The sequence below is a fragment of the Erpetoichthys calabaricus genome, chromosome 13 (genome assembly GCF_900747795.2).
Source record: "Erpetoichthys calabaricus chromosome 13, fErpCal1.3, whole genome shotgun sequence".
Taxonomy (NCBI): domain Eukaryota; kingdom Metazoa; phylum Chordata; class Cladistia; order Polypteriformes; family Polypteridae; genus Erpetoichthys; species Erpetoichthys calabaricus.
Window position 1 is genome coordinate 8,568,581 of NC_041406.2, and position 18,076 is coordinate 8,586,656.

Consider the following 18,076-nt stretch of genomic DNA (forward strand, 5'->3'; position numbering starts at 1 on the left):
GGAATGAGCCTGCCAAATTTCAGACTTCTACCTACACGGGAAGTTGGAGAATTAGTGATGAGTGAGTCGGTCAAACAGGTTCCAGTTATGACCATTACGCGTAGAATTTTGAAATAAAACCTGCCTAACTTTTGTAAGTAAGCTGTAAGGAATGAGCCTGCCAAATTTCAGACTTCTACCTACATGGGAAGTTGGAGAATTAGTGATGAGTGAGTCAGTCAGTCAGTCAGTCAGTCAGTCAGTCAGTGAGTCAGTGAGGGCTTTGCCTTTTATTAGTATAGATACACAGAAATTCCATAAAAGGATAACAGTTGAACTTAAGAGATACTGAGAAAGGACAAGAATGTAGCAGAATGAGACTTTTATTTGGATATCTTATATGGGTGTGTAAGCCAAGGAACCAACCAGAGTTCTTGTCAGGTGGTATGTGTGCTAAAAGAACCAGAGTACAGTCGTGGCCAAAAGTTTTGCGAATGACACAAGTGTTGTGTTGGTTTTCACAAAGTGTGCTGCTTCAGGTGTTTTTAGATCTTTGTGTCAGATGTTTCTGTGGTACACAGAAGTTTCAAAGGCTTTTATTGACAATGACATGAAGTTTATGCAAAGAATCAATATATGCAGTGTTGGCCCTTCTTTTTCAAGACTTCTACAATTTGCCCTGGCAGGCTGTCCATCAGCTTCTGGGCCAAATCCTAACTGATGACCATGAATAAAGAATGGCACCAAATATCTCCCGAGAGCAACATCTTCCAACCATCCAAGAACAGTTTGGTGACCAACATGATGGAGCACCGGGCCATAAGGCAAAAAAAAGTGAGAACTAAGTGACTCGGAGAACAAAACATTGAAATTTTGGGGTCCGTGGCCAGGAAAATCCCCAGACCCTAATCCCATTGAGAACATGTGGTCAATCCTCATGAGGGAGCAGGTGGACAAACAAAAACCCACCAATTCTGATTCTACAAGAATGGCCTGCCATCAGTCAGGATATGACCCACAAGTTGATTGACAGACAGCCTTTCAGGGTGAATTGCAGGGTTCTTGAAAGAGAAAGAAGGGCCAACACTGCAAATATGGACTCTTAGCATAAACTTCATATCATTGTCAATAAAAGCCTTTGAAACTTCTGAACTGCTTGTAATTCTACTTCAGTGTACCACAGAAACATCTGACAAAAAGATCTAAAAACACTGAAGTAGCAAACTTTGTGAAAACCAATACTTGTGTGATTCTCAAAACTTTTGGCCACGACTATAAATGTCAGGTGATATGTAAACATTAATTCAGCGCTGTTATATACATTTTGTTGTCTATAAATGTAGGACTCTGACTCTGCTCGGATTACAGTTTTACTCGTGCTGATCGCCAAGGAAAGAGAGGTGGAGGGCTAGCGAACATTTACTCCAGCAGGTTAAAATGTAAAAATATCAGTTTTGGTAAATTCAAGTCTTTTGAGTATCTCGCCATTATTATTCAGGGAGATTCTCACGTTCTAGTATTATCCGTGTATAGACCTCCAAAATTCAACGCGTCTTTTTTTGAGGAATTCTCTGACTTGATGTCAATCTTAATTACGAACTATGACGCACTCTTAATAGTCGGCGACTTTAATTTTCATGTAGATAATCAATGTGACCAAAAAGTAAAAGAATTTATGAACCTCCTGGACTCTTTTGATTTGAGACAGCTCGTTAATCAGCCTACACATAAAGCAGGTCATACGTTAGACTTAGTAATTACTAAAGGACTAAAAGTTGATATAAAGCAGGTCATTGATACGGGTCTTTCAGACCATTTTCTTCTACTTTTTAATATAGAAATAATGATAGAAAACACTCATGAGAAGCATATTGTTAAAAAACGCTTCTTTGACTCATCAGCAACTTTAAAACTTACAAACATTCTAACCAATCAGTCCGTTTATAGTGCCAACTATAATAGCGAGGAGAACGTAAATAGTAAGGTGGAAAGATTTAATACTAAAGTGAGGGCTGCTGTTGACTTAGTTGCACCTGAAAAGACAGTTAAAAAATCTTCTAGCATTGTTATACCTTGGAAGACCCAAAGAGTGTCTGATTTAAAGAGAACATGCCGTAGAGCTGAGCGTAAATGGAGGAAGACTAAACTAACTATTGACTATGAGATATTAAAAGTTAAAATAACAGAATACAATAACACAGTCCGTCTTGAGAGGCGCTGCTATTTCTCTAAGATTATAAATAACAATGCTAGTAATCCCAGAGTCTTATTTTCGACAATTGATCATCTGTTAAACCCAGGTAACTCAAAGGAATGCCTCCTAAGTACTTCCAGTAAAACCTGTGAGGCTATCGCTGTATTTTTCAATCAAAAAATTAATGATATTAGAAATAACATAGTATATCTCCCCAACACTAAGGATCCCCCGAAACCCCAGTACTCCATAATAAATAAATTAGAGTCTTTCACTAGGATAGATTTACCTGATTTACATAAAATAATTTCTCAAATGAAACCATCCACCTGTGCCCTTGACCCAATACCAACAAATTTTTTCAAAGAAGTATCGGGTGTGCTTATTGATAATGTTCTTGACATAGTAAATTCGTCATTAGATACGGGGGTCTTCCCAGACTGTCTTAAGACTGCGGTAGTTAAACCCCTACTTAAGAAAAATAATCTCGACCCCTCTGCTCTTGAAAATTATAGACCCATCTCTAACCTGCCTTTCTTAAGTAAAATTCTAGAGAAGGCAGTCATTATGCAGTTAAATGAGCACCTCAATAAACCTGCTATTCTTGATAAATTTCAGTCAGGTTTTAGAACAAATCACAGCACAGAAACTGCACTCGTTAAAGTAGTAAATGACTTGCGGGTAAATGCAGACAGAGGCCATTTATCTGTTCTCATCCTCTTAGATCTGAGTGCCGCATTTGACACCATTGATCATAATATTCTTAAGAATCGCCTTAGTCAATGGGTGGGCCTCTCTGGCAGTGTCTTAAACTGGTTTGAATCCTACCTGGCAGGGAGAAAATTCTTTGTTAGTTGTGGTAATTATAACTCAAAGACACATGATATTCTATATGGTGTTCCACAAGGCTCTATCCTGGGTCCGCTGCTCTTCTCCATCTACATGCTTCCATTAGGTCAGATTATCTCGGGACATAACGTGAGCTACCACAGCTATGCTGATGACACACAGCTGTATTTATCAATAGCACCTGATGACCCCAAATCTCTTGATTCGCTAACACAATGTCTAACCTGTATCTCAGAATGGATGAATAGTAACTTTCTCAAATTAAATAAAGAAAAAACCGAAATCTTAGTGATTGGCAATAATGGATACAATGAGGCTATTAGAAATAAACTGGATGCATTAGGATTAAAAGTCAAATCGGAGGTAAAAAGCTTAGTGGTAACCGTTGATTGTAATCTGAATTTTAAATCGCATATTAATAAAATCACTAGGACAGCATTTTTTCACCTAAGGAACATAGCAAAAGTTAGACCTCTTATATCATCGAAAGATGCAGAGAAATTAGTTCATGCATTTGTCTTTAGTCGGCTAGATTACTGTAATGCACTCCTCTCAGGACTCCCCAAAAAAGACATCAATCGTTTGCAGTTAGTGCAGAATGCAGCTGCTAGAATCCTTACCAGGAAAAGAAAATCCGAACACATCTCTCCAGTTTTGATGTCACTACACTGGTTACCTGTGTCATTCAGAATTGACTTTAAAATTCTGCTTATGGTTTATAAAGCTTTAAATAATCTCGCCCCGTCTTATATATCGGAATGTCTGACACCTTATATTCCAAATCGCAACCTCAGATCCTCAACTGAGTGTCTCCTTAGAATTCCAAGAGCAAAACTTAAAAGAAGTGGTGAGGCGGCCTTCTGCTGTTATGCACCTAAAATCTGGAATAGCCTGCCAGTAGGAATTCGCCAGGCTAATACAGTGGAGCACTTTAAAAAACTACTAAAAACACATTATTTTAACATGGCCTTCTCATAACTTCACTGTAATTTAATCCTGATACTCTGTATATCCAATTCATTATAATAACTATTCATTCAAAATTTGTACTAACCCCTACTCTCTCTTCTGTTTCCTTTTCCGGTGTCCTATTGGTGGTGGCTTGTGCCACCACCATCTACCCAAAGCACCATGATGCTCCAACAATGATGGATGGATTAAAAGCCAGAAGTCTGTATAACCATCAGCATCAAGTGACTCCGTGAGAACCCTAACTACAAAGAGGACTATTTCATTTATGTTAGGTAGAATGCCCAAAGGGGACTGGGCGGTCTCGTGGCCTGGAACCCCTACAGATTTTATTTTTTTCTCCAGCTTTCTGGAGTTTTTTTTTGTTTTTTCTGTCCACCCTGGCCATCGGACCTTACTCCTTATTATGTTAACTAAGGTTGTCTTATTTTAATTTCTTTTTTGTCTTTTATTCTTTTTTTCTTCATTATGTAAAGCACTTTGAGCTACTTTTTGTATGAAAATGTGCTATATAAATAAATGTTGTTGTTGTTGTTGTTGTCTACTCCCTTAACAGACTGCTGTGATGGGGTGGTCCATCTTCATGAAGAGAAATTAAAGACCCATGACCAAGCTTCCTCCTGTCTAATTTCTGAGTCAATCAGGTCCTAGTTGAGGAGAAAAATGTCTTTCTTTATATTGCTTCCACATTAACCTGACTTGCCAGGATCAGAAACTCCTCCAAACAAAGGTCCCTACATCTTCAAAAATCACTGTGGCTGACCATCCACAGCTTCATACCATCTACTTAAGCAGATGTCTGAGAAGTGCTGAATCCATCGTTTCTGATGGCAGCCACCCAGCTCATCCCCTTCTGGGAAGCACTACAGGAGCCTAACCACTCGCTCCATGGACAGCATATTCCCGAGGCCATAAGGTCACTGAACTCCCAGCAACCTGATCCTACTGACTGTGTCCCCACTCACCATAGCAACAAGATTATAAAGTCTGCGGATGACATGACGGTGGTCGGACTCATCTCGGGCAAGGAGGGTGAGCTAGCATACAGGGACGAGGTGGAGCGACTGTCAGAGTGGTGCACAGTCAATAACCTGCTCCTCAACAACAAAAAAACAAAGGAGCTTGTTATTGACTTTAGGAAAAACAAAACTGACATCCAGCCACTCATCATTGGCGGGGCCTGTGTGGAGAGGGTCCCGGTGTTCAGGTTTCTGGGTATGGAGCTGGAGGATGACCTGACCTGGAGCGCCAACACCAAGGAGCTGCTAAAGAAGACGCAGCAGAGACTGTATTTTCTGAGAATTCTCAGAAAGAACCACCTCCCAAAAAATCTACTCCTTGCTTTTTATCATTGTTCCATCGAGAGTGTGCTCACGTACGGACTGTGTGTGTGGTACGGCAGCTGCACTTCCTCAGAAAAGAAAGCGCTCCACAGGGTCGTCAGGACAGCGGAGAGAACAATTGGTTGTACCCTCCCCACTCTGGAACAAATCTACACCTCCCGAAGCCGCAAAAAAGCAATAGACATTTCACAGGACTCATCACATCCCGGTCATTGCCTCTTCCAGCTTTTGCCATCGGCAAGAGATACAGAGCTATGAAAACTAGGACAAACCGCCTTAAAAACAGCTTTTATCCGAAAGCAATCATGGCCCTGAACTCAGAATAAAACTGCTCCATATTATTCTACCAATGTGCAATATAGACCTTAAGTCAACAAGTGCAATTTGTATATTTATTACTATTCGGTTTGTTATTATTTTCTCTCTTCTTGTCTTTTTGTCTTTTTAACTCTTATTCCTCACACTGAGTCGATTGCACCTTCAATTTCGTTGTTCCTTTGTAAAAGTGACAATGACAATAAAGATCTATCTATCTATCTACCTGCCCTGCACCGTGCTCTTTACCCATCTGCTGGTTTATCTGTAATTGTACTGTATGTTACTTTTTTTAAAACTTATTAAATTTATTTCTCATTTTTATTTCCCCGTGACCTTCAGCGATACTGATGGTGCCTTCCTCCTAGTCATTTGCTTATTTCAATTTACTGCTAGTTTTGTATTGTGTTTTGATTGTATTTTATTTATGTTTAATGTATATTTTATTGTAAAGCACTTTGGCTACAGCAAAACTAATTGTTTTAACTGTGCTCTATAAATAAACTGACTTTGACATTTACTGTATTTCTTTACTTATGCTGTTTATTAATTCATATATTTACCTTCAGCTACTCTTATTTATTTACTATACAGGGTAGGATTCAAAAGTAATGAGCCTCATTTTGTTCTGACGCGAACGTACCTCGCCGCGCACCCCACTTGCCAGCGACGGCGATGGTGGGTGTTGGCTTCACAACGCAACGGAGCTCCTACCGCTCCGAGCTTTCGGAGCGGTAGATCGGCCTTGACGGGAACCCCTGTGCAGTAGTGCGTTACACGGCGGAATGGAAAGTTCATTAGAGCAACGGTACGCGTTGAAGACGAAGACCATGCTCATTGCCTTCTTCGGAGTGAAGGGGATCATCCACTACGAGTTTGTCCCGCAAGGACAGACCGTGAATGCTGCTTACTACTTGGAAGTCCTGAAAAGGCAGAAAAGAAGCGCCGCGCGCAAGCGAAGGGACATCAAGGACAGCTGGAAGCTTCACCACGATAACGCGCCCAGCCATACCGCCTTCATCGTGAGCGCCTACCTGGCCCGGGTGAACGTTCCGGTGGTCCCCCAGCCTCCCTACAGTCCGGACGTGTCGCTTTCTGACTTCTTGTTTCGGCGCTTAAAATCAGCGTTGAAAGGAAAACGCTTCGACTCAATCGAGGACATCCAAGCAAATGTCAAGGCAGCCCTTGCAGCCATCCTGGAACAGACCTATGTGGACGCCTTCGAGTCATGGAAAAGCCGCCTACAAAAGTGTATTGATGCAGGAGGTGCCTATTTTGAAGACTATTAATTAGTTGTACCGATTTGCTCAATAAATTTGTCTTTTTGAACAAAGGCTCATTACTTTTGAATCCTACCCTGTATTTATCTATACAGCACCGCAACTGTGGCACAAGATTTTCACTACGCTCTCGCAGTGTATACGACAATAAACATCCCATATCTCCAATCTAATCTAAATCATAGCAGAGATTTTTCAGAACTTGGCAAGAAATCATTAATATACATTCCAAAGTAAGTACAGGGAGTCCTCGGGTTACGACACAGTTCCGTTCCTACAGCAGTGATGTAACCCGAATTTTAGTGCAAGTCGAAACACACCCTAGCCTAAGTCACTTACCTATCCTAACACATTTGCAAAATCGGAATTTAGAACATAAAAACACAACTAAGCCACAGAAAAAGGAAAAGGACATAAATATACTGTACTGTACACTGTACTGTAGTAACAGAAAAAATGTCAAAAACATGAGTGTAAAAAAAATTCCTTATCTTTATTCCTTCTGATCTCTTTACAATGTCTAATTTCACTTCCATCGTGATGGCTTTACTCTTCTTCGAAGCACTGCCATCTGAAGACTCTGACTTTCGTTTAGGACACGGGTGTCGAACTCTAGTCCTGGAGGGCCGCAGTGGCTGCATGTTTTCATTCTAACCATCTTCTTCATTAGTGAGCCGTTTTTACTGCTAATTAATTTCTTTTGCTTTAGTTTTAATTAACTTGACTCAGGCCCCGTTCGGATTCAGCGGGTTGGAAAATGGATGGATGGATGGATGACTCAGGCCCCTTAATTGTCTCTTTTTCCTTAATTAGTAGCCAAACAATAATGAGACATCAAACAAGCCACCACATGACCAGCTCACCTGTGCCCATCACACAATATCTGAAAATAAATAAAGATGAAGGTCTCAGTAAGGTTGATCTCTCAGGTCAACAAAACATTTTGAAAATGCCATCCATCCATTTTCCAACCCGCTGAATCCGAACACAGGGTCACGGGGGTCTGCTGGAGCCAATCCCAGCCAACAAAGGGCACAAGGCAGGAATCAATCCTGGGCAGGGTGCCAACCCACCGCAGATTTTGAAAATGTTCTTAGAAAAAACAGAAAAATCAACAGATTTGGAAATGTCTGCTGTGGCAGAATGAGAGCAACAACAATCTATTGAATTAAATAATGGGCTTAATTAACAGCAAGAATCAGTTTCTCATTAAGAGACTGTTTGGAGTGAAATTGGTTGGAGTTTGAAACCCCAGTTTAGCTGGTCATCTGTTGGCTCGTTTCACATCTCATTTCTGTTTGGCTGCCATTTAATGAAGAAAGGAATCAATTTAGAGGACTGAATCCTTAAAAACAGAGCTATTGAAATGAAGGGAAAAGGAGTTAATTAGCAGTGAAAACTACTCACTGATTAGGAAAAGGGTTAGAATGAAAACCTGTTGCCACTGCGGCCCTCCAGGACTAGAGTGACACCCCTGGTTTAGGAGCCATGATAAGGGCCAAAAAGTTGCCAAACAAAGCAACACAAACTGAACACTTCAGCCGCGCACAACAAAACTACTTTGCCCACATAGTTTGTAAGTACAACGCTAACGGCGTAAGCAGAAACACTCACGTCTCAATTCTTTAAAGTTTTCATGGGAGTGAGCGTTGTAAACTCAAAACGTTGTAACCCGAGGACCCCCTGTATGCCAAGTCTGTGCTCAACCCCATTATTTATTTTACTTGCCATTTTATCTTACATAAAGAACCATTTCTGACAGGGCTTTCTGTCAATTGGGGGTTGAATGCCTAGTTGCAAAGATGGTTTTTGCAATATACGAAGGACGTCCAAAAAGTTTCCACACTTATATTTTCGTTGGAAATGGTGAAGGCGGGAGGAGTAGTAATTGGTCGTGCCTGAAAGTGTCATGTGACTAATTCTGGCTGGCAAGCTGGCTGTCCTTGCAGTTTAGTTATACTTGCAGTTTAGTTATAAGAGTTGTCACCCTGTGGTGAAGATGACTGAGAAACTTAGAAATTGCACCAAAGAGGAACAGCGTTCTGTCATTTGTTTTTTTGTGGGCAGAAGGTGTGCCGGGAGCAGAAATTCATCTCCGCATGTGTGCTCGTAGAGTCGTCTATGAGTGGATTGAAATGTTCGAAAATGGCCATACTAGTGTGACGGATGCAGAGCGCGTTCCGGATGTCCAGCTACAGCCATGACCAGATTTTCTTGTGACGATGAAATGAAAGCAGTGGTGCATCAGTGGCTACATGCTCAACCAAAAACATTTTTTGCTGATGGCATTAAAAAGCTGGTCCAACGCTGGAAAAATTGCATCACAAAGTAAGATGACCATGTAGAAAAATTATGTAATCTGTTTTGGAAATTCTTAATAAATAGAGTTTAAAAAAGTGGCGAAACATTTTGAATGTCCTTCATACTACTGCAGTTGTACAAGACTTTTTACTTTGTTAAGTTAAAAAAAAATGTAGAAATTACCCGCTCTTCTGGATATTGGCCAAAAAAGTCTGGATGGACAGCAAAATAGAAGGGTCTCAGGGCATTGACTGCTTCTGCACCAGTCAGAGCTCTTGCCTGGGAAAGCTGTTGGACAAAATGACTCTCCAGATGAACCCTAATGGATAAAAAAAAAAAAAAAAAAACATTTTATGGAAGTGGCAGAAAGGCACTATATATTCCAAACGATTTCCAGCCTAATAAGTGAACATCTAGAGCGAGGATGGGCAGTTTCAGGAAGTGTTATAAAGTCTGATGGATGTGAGCAGATGAGACCACAGTTCTTCTTCTTAGCACACGGAAATGAGGCGATGACTTAAGAGGAGCACCAGGAGAGTTGTGGCATCACGCTCTTTCTCTGCTCCTGCTTCGAGTCAGTTCAATGTAAAGGAATTGAGAAAAAAAATAACACAGAGAAAGAAAATGTGGCTCCACAATCCTACTTTGGATTTACACTACAATTCCTGAAGGCTACAAAAAAACTCGTAATCCCAGCCCACCTTAAATCCCTTCGCATCTAACGATGAGCGTCTTTTCTTTTGTAAAGGTGTCGACCAGCACAAGCAGCAAGCAGCCTGCTGTCCCATCACTTGCCTTGACAGAGCTCAGCTCAGGCAAAAAGCTCGCCCAGCTCAAGGCTCCTTATCTGCGTGTGAGGTGCCTGGAGTTGTAGAGGGTAAATAATACAATATATCGTTATTTGAAATACATGCATTTCATGTGTGTTCTGTGTCTACAAAGATCTGGGTAAGTGACGGATGAAAGGAAATGTGAGAAATGCAAGAAATACAAACACATACCTGAAGCAGAAACTTTTATCCATGTTATACTAATAATAACCTGAAGTGTACAATGTGTGAAGACTTCAGTCCAAATATCAAATAAACACGTGCACTTTATTCAGGAACTAGGGGGTTCGCCCCCTGCTCGCTTCACTCGCCAACCCCACCTGAGGCATGCGCTACGTGCCAGCCACTTTGTGTCTCTGCCGCTCGTGTTGTGAAGAGGAGGGCTGAACGCACCCCAAGGAGACGCGGTCGCTCCTCTGAAACCCCCTCTTAAACGGTGATACAATAGGAAACAAATTCTTTTTTTTTTTTACCTCCTCTTTGCTCGATCAGCTGCTGGCTGGCTTGCTGCTGCTGTGCCATGTGATCTGCATCTTGCACAGCACTTCGAACATTTAAAAGCCTGTACAGCAGCTATCCTACTCTTTTTTTGTCTTTTATTTCCGGCCCTGGGCGTGGTTAAATCTTTTGGCACAAAGTCTCGTCTCACGGAACGCGAGTTCTTAATATTTTTTAGTTTATCATTTAAAAACGGAATAAGAATCTGAAAATCTAACAACATCATATTAAAGTTCGATAAATTCTGAAAAGAAAGATACCAAACATATACAGTATATGTAGGTTTTAAAATAAGCCCAATTTAAAGCATGACAAAAAATGTCACATAAAATCGTTGCACTTTAGACTTAGGATTTTATATATATATATATATCCTACTTTGTGTGTGTGTGTATATATATATATATATCCTACTTTGTGTGTGTGTGTATATATATATATATATATATATCCTACTTTGTGTGTGTGTGTATATATATATATATATATATATATATATATATATATATATATATATATACACACACACACACAGAGAGTCGATATAACCAAAGAAAAAAAAAAGCATTCACTCCAGACAGAGGAGCAGCTTCAGAGACAGACTGCTGTCACCGTCCTGCTCCACTGACAGACTGAGGAGATCGTTACTCCCCCACACTATTCGACTCTTCAATTCCACCCGGGGAGGGTAAACGTTAACATTATACAAAGTTATTGTCTGTTATACCTGCATTGTTATCACTCTTTAATATTGTTATTATCAGTATGCTTCTGCTGGAGTATGTGAATTTCCCCTTGGGATTAATAAGTATCTGTCTGTCTGTCTGGCTGGGCGCAGTTCTTAACTCTGCACCATTCAAGAATACTTGTAAGCTCTTGGTTGATTGACATTTGAGCTTGAGTTTTTAATGCCTTGAAATGCTGAATCCCAGGTTATTTAATTTGGCCTTTTGAACACTGATTAACAAGAAAAAAGACTCTTTAAAGTCAAAGTGAAAACATATCTCTGCAAAGTGGTTGAAAAAGAAATTACAAAATGTAAAACATTATAATTTGTTCACCTAAGTATTCACCCCTGTAACCACAAGGGGGTGCCAATTGGCCCTAAACCTCAGACACAATTTCAGATTCAAATTAATTAAGGATTTTTGTTGCATCAAAATACCTCACAAAGTGTGCACAACCAACAAGACCACAATCACAAAGCAAGTGAATGTTCTTACTCTCCTTACACTCCTCTTGTCGTGTGTCATCCGCTGCCTCCTGACTCCGACTCTCCAAAGTAAAGGTGTCAGGCTGCTTTTAAGCAAGGACCCAGGAATACTTCCAGTACCATGTTACAGCCTGTTGGGAACACACGTGGAAACCCCAGGAGGGGGCCCCCAAGACCCCAATAGAACTACATTTCCATACTCCAGTTCCCATGCAGCCATAAGCGTCCAAATTGGGACAACTCGAGAGGGACACTGCCATCGATTGTAACAGAGGATGAATAGCTGCTGGTTTACAGCTTCCACCAGTCTATCCACAGTGTTGGCATCCCAGCTAGGCCAAGAGTGGTAAGGTGTCCCAGCCGGGTTGTGTCTCCACCAATGCAGTACATCAGGTGTGGCTTCCTGGCTGAGTGAATCCATCCTCTCTGATGACAGCCATCCAGCTAATCCCATTTTCACTTCTACCTTCTGGAAAGTGCTACCACAGCCTTGTCACTCACACCAAACCCTTCAGGGACAGCTTCTTCACACAGGCCATAAGGTCACTGAAAACTCCCAGTAACTTGATCTCCTACCTGCCCTGCATTGTGAATTATTTACATTGAAGAAGAGAGTGCAGGCATGGTAGGATGAGTGGAGAAGAGTGTCAGGAGTAATTTGTGACAGACGGGTATCAGCAAGAGTGAAAATGAAGGTCTACAGGACGGTACTGAGACCAGCTATGTTATAAGGGCTGGAGACGGTGGCACTGACCAGAAAGCAGGAGACAGAGCTGGAGGTGGCAGAGTTAAAGATGCTAAGATTTCCATTGAGTGTGACGAGGATGGACAGGATTAGAAATGAGGACATTAGAGGGTCAGCTCAAGTTGGATGGTTGGGAGACAAAGTCAGAGAGGCGAGATTGCATTGGTTTGGACATGTGCAGCGGACAGATGCTGGGTATATTGGGAGGGAAGAGGAAAAGAGGAAGACCTAAGAGAAGGTCTATGGATGTGGTGAGAGAGGACATGCAGGTGATGGGTGTGACAGAGCAAGAAGACGAGGACAGAAAGGTATGGAAAAAGATGATCTGCTGTGGCAACCCCTAATGGGAGCAGTCGAGAGAAGATTTATCTTCTGATATTCTTATTCTTTTATTGTATTTATTCATACATAGCTGAAATTGTGGCACAAAAATGTCGTTATGCTCTTGCAGTGTATGTGACAATAAAGACTAAAGGGAGTGCAGGAAAAGAAGTCGGATATGACAGAAATAAGAATGTTGACATGAATATGTGGAGCTACAAAAGAGGACATAATAAGAAATGAGACCATCAGAGGTGCAACAAAAGTGGGAGAGACATCTCAGAAAGTGCAGGAAAGTCGGCTGATGTGGTATGGACACGTGATGAGGGGAGACAATGAAGATGAAAGCAAAAGAGTGATGGGAATGGAAACACTTGGGAAGAGAAAGCAAGGGAAGGCTGAAGCGGAGGAGGATAGATAAAGTAAAAGGCTTGACTAGCAAAGAGGCACAGGATGGAGCTGTATGGAGAAGGCTGATCGGGCACATGGATCCTGCATAGAAGTGGGAAAAGACCAAGATGAGGAAGAAATGAGATCTCTCTGTGGAGATCTTCATCTGAAGATCAGTGTCAACAAAGGCAAATTTACTCCACTGTGCTAAGTGCTGTATAAAATGAAATTCTTAAAATGTCCAATGTACTTAATGCTTGTTATTGGTACTGTATATACTGATATTCATACACGTATTTTTAACCCCTAAACAGGTAACAAACATTTTCAAGCTTCTGCAAGAGTCTCAAATCCTTACAATAAATATTTCTGCTCTCACACCGACAAAGCAGACCGGGAAACACAAAGCAGGTTATCGGCAGCCATTAAAAAGTTAAAAGGGGGTCTTTCCAGTTAAGAAGTTAGTTGGAACGATTTGTAGTAACAAGCCTCGGAACTGAAGCTAAAAATCAGGAGACGTCGCCTCTCAAAAGACCAGATCCGACACCACAATTTACAGTGTTGTTTATTTTGATATAGCGCCTGTCACAGTTGGAGTCTTCATCAAGTCTTAAAAACTTTAAACTAAAAGAGCTGCCGCTACGTGCCTCGCTATCGGTCTCTCTCGTTCACTTAGCAGACTATTTGCTCTGGTGGGATCTGCTCTGCCGCCCGACCACCACGCCAAAACGACGTCTTTACCCACCTGGTTACATTGCGTAGAAGGTGTAGGATGGTCATCTCGTCCTCAATACCCAAGTGGCTCCCGATACAACATAAAGCACCAGGATTACAACGTCCTACACCCAAGGACAAGAGTTGGTGGTAGCGTAGTTACGTCGTCCACGACGAAGTCCTCTTCAGAGGCCATCAAGCAACAACATGAAAACCGTGCAGCTCGGTCAACAACAACAACAACAACAACAGAACGACGAGGCCGCTCGTCAACGTCACCCGGCACTTCTGGAAGGTGGACATGTAATGCCCACTTAGGAATTTCACCCGCCAGCTACTCGCGCGTCGCACCATCTGCCAGAAGTAAACAATCGATAAACTACCACTCCTCGAGTGTGAGAGGCGGAGCTGATAGAATAGAGCACAATGATTGGAAATGGCTGTGACTGACGCATAAATGAACTATCAGAATTGTAGGTGGGGAAAAAGAAACCCGCACGTTCTTTACAATAACCAATCAGAGAAAAGCCAACTCGGTACGCCTATCTTTTTTTTTTTTATAACAGCCAATAATAACGAAGGAGGAGGAGTAGGCGCCAATCGCATTTTAGTACAGCCAGTCTATCGAATGCTAATTATATTTATGTTAGGCGATGCCTGTTTTCGTTCAGGTAGGCGAGAAACCATCCACTACCTTCACTCGCTGCACGTCTGCATCAGTTGTCAGCATAAACATAAACTGGAGTCATGGTGGCCTTTTTGTTTAAACGAGGGGCGTCTGAATGCTTTGCATGTTGTGTAATAATTTCTGCTTTGTTAGTTAGGTTCGTAAAAAAATCACAGCGCTTCTCATTGATTATTCAGCATCTGAAATGTTTGGTCTTTTATGGTTAGATTTTAGTGCGATTTTTTTGTCATTTGGACATAATGTCAAAGGAAGTGGTATAAGTGAGTACTTGTAAATGGATTAGATGGTCAGTTTGATATAGCGTCTTTCACAGTCAACAGAATCTTAAAACACATGATCCATATTACAAAACAGTAACATTTTTACGTGATAATACAAAGGCGACGCAGATATAGTTTAAAAAATGTTTTTGTCTGAAATGAAAATGGGCGTTTTAAATATCCAAACCCGCTTTATTAAATTTTAGTCTGAAACGCGTTAAATCCGATTTGGGGTTAAGCCAGGTCGGCACGGTGGCGCAGTGGGTAGCTTCGCTTCCCATGTCCTCCCTGCGTGGAGTTTGCATGTTCTCCCCCTGTGTGCGTGGGTTTCCTCCGGGTGCTCCGTTTCCTCCCACTGTCCAAAGACATGCAGGTTAGGTGCACTGGCGATTCTAAATTGTCCCTAGTGTGTGCTTGGTGTGTGTGTGTGCGTGTCCTGCTGTGGGCTGGTACCCTGCCCGGGGTGTGTTTCCTGCCTTGCGCCCTGTGTTGGCTGGGATTGGCTCGAGGGACCCCCGTGACCCTGTAGTTAGGATATAGCGTGTTGGATAATGGATGGATGGGTTAAGCAGTGGGTGTGATTGGGAGACAGAGTCTCAAGTTAGACAAAGGGTGCGTCTGTGGGAATGTGAGAGGAAACCGCTAGCACGAGGACACGGGAGAACGTGAGCGACCGACACAGAAGAAGAACCGGCGCGGCTACATGAAGGAAAGAAGACAGGTATGGGGGTCCGTGCTCATCAAATACTGTACGTGCAGAATTGTCCAACCGTATGCATGTTTATATTATACAGTGGATTTTACACACACAAGCTAAACACAATGAGCATAACATTGACAAACTGTTTCTATTCACAGTCGCACTGGGCACAAGGCAGGGAGCAATCCTGGATGGGCCACCAGTACAGTGCACTGGCCACTCACCCAATTTAGAGGTAGCAATATATATAGCATGAACACAGTTGGGATGTGGGAGGAAAAAATCATGGGAACCCCAGTAGAACATGCAAATTTGGCACAGTCACTGTGTTGTATGTGTTAAGATTTGAACCCATGGCCATGGAGCTGTAAAGCAGTAGCAGTAAACAATTCACTTGTATGAAGGAGAGAACTTGGTGTGCAAGTAGAAAGACTATGAGGATATTCACATTATTGTGCTTGTTTTAACGTTAAATTCTGCTAAAGAAAGAATATACTAACAACCCAATTGTGCTTTACTCACTCAGAATATGGAACCAATGTAGGAAGTATTTTAAGACAGAGAAGCTTTTATCTGTGGCACCTCTGCATGATAACCACCTTTTTCCATCCTCTTAAACGTACGCAGTTGTTAATGCCTGGAAAACATCTGGGATTAAATCACTTAGAGATCTGTACATAGACAACGTTTTTGCATCCTACAAACAACCACATTCCAAATTTAACTTTCCAGCAACACATTTGTTTCACAACCTTCAAATTAGAAACTTTGTTAAACAGAACCTGCCCAGTTTTCCTCACCTCCCACCTACCTCTATGCCGGAAAAATTATTGCTCAGTCTCGAGTACTCAGACAGCATTTCTGTAATATCTTAAACTATCAAATATAGATATCAAATGCACTCTATGGTATAGATATTAAAGACGCTATATTATAGATGGATATGATAGGTGCTGTACTATAGAATTTTACATAAAAGACAGACAGGATAGGTAGTATATTATATAATAGCTAAAGTGAGAGGAAAGGCAATATATGATAGCTAGAGACGGGTAAATGCAAAGGGCACTACATGCTAGCTAGTGGCATAATGGTTAAGGCTTTGGAGGACTTCAAACCCTGAGGACACGGTGTGACCCTGAGCAAGTCACTTCACCTGCTCGTCCTCCAGTTGGAAAAACAAAAAGAAGAGTTAATTTTATCTAAAATGTTGTCAGTTGCCTTGGATGAATAAACAATAATAATAAATAGATATGAAAAGAAATATAAGATATGGATATGAAAGACATTATTTTATGCATAGAAAAAGCACCATATAATAGCTAAGGACTGAGGAGAGAGAGAGATAGGAAAGGCACTATATGGTGAGTAGCTTTCTAGATTGACATGAAAGGCTCTGCATGATATGGATATGAAAGACATACTATACAGTGTAAAAGGTGCTATATGATTAATATAAAAGACACTATATAATGGATATGAAATGCACTCTATTAAACAGACATGAAACATGCTATAAAGATATGAAACATTTTATCTAGTTAAATGGGTATGAAGCTCAATATGATAGAGATCTGAAAGGCAGTTATGAAATATGCTATATGATAGATATGAAAGACACTATATAATAGCTAGACAGATAAATCAGAAAGTCACTATATGCTAGCAAGCTAGCTAATTAGATGGATATGAAAGGCACTATATGATATGGATATGAAAGACATTACGGATGGATGTAAAATGCCCTTTTATAGACAGATATATAATAGGTGATAAATATGATAGATGCATTTCATAATTAACTAATGTAATGTATAACATAAATATGAAAGGCACTATATGATAGACAGGGAGATGGATAGCTAGATAAGGTGCTATATGATAGACATTTAGGTTTCTTTGGCTTAATAGATTAATTTCTCTTTGCTGTCCTGGAGACCTCAAGACCCCCTTGGCTGTAACTGTTTTATCAGCCGGATACTTGGCATCTACCCGACTTTCGTTTTTTTTGATGTCACTGCCCCTCACGCTTGCGTTCTGTTCACCATTTATGCCAATATCACCCTTGATTGGTGTGCTGCTGGAGTTTTTTCTTGGAGCAGCTTGATGGAGCCCCTGCCCCCAAACCCACATCAAGAGTAGGAATTGCCACCCTGCGACGACTACCAACTGTGAGGGAGACTGAAAATCAGGCTGAAGCGAACACTCCCAACAGTAGCTGGGAAGCGCAATTGGTGCCCAGTCTGCAGAAACAGAGACCCACGTAATGTACAGGAGGTTAAATGGCCCAGACATACAGTATATGGAGGACAGACGCTTTTCCATGTCTTGACTCCTCCACCACAGCCTTAAATGTCTTGCAGGCCTGGAGGTGTTTGGGAAGCATTTTGTGGCTGGGGTCAAGGGCATGGGGATTTGTGTCTTGCTGTCTTTTTGACCAAAGGCGTGGGAGAGGATGTTGCATACATTATGGCAAATGTTGTGCAT

The 18,076-nt window shown here is 41.4% G+C and overlaps 1 protein-coding gene across 1 annotated transcript in view; it reads right to left on the reverse strand.

Annotated features, from left to right (window-relative positions):
• tcaim (T cell activation inhibitor, mitochondrial) overlaps positions 1-14,323 on the reverse strand; it is a 92,593-nt gene extending 78,270 nt beyond the window's left edge. The window contains exons 1-2 of the mRNA XM_028817931.2: positions 13,973-14,323; positions 9,414-9,549 (exon numbers count right to left, since the gene is read on the reverse strand). Coding sequence (XP_028673764.2) covers positions 9,414-9,549; positions 13,973-14,007 — 171 coding nt within the window. The 5' untranslated portion in view covers positions 14,008-14,323. The remainder of the gene's footprint in view (positions 1-9,413; positions 9,550-13,972) is intronic.
• Between the last annotated feature and the right edge of the window lie 3,753 nt (positions 14,324-18,076).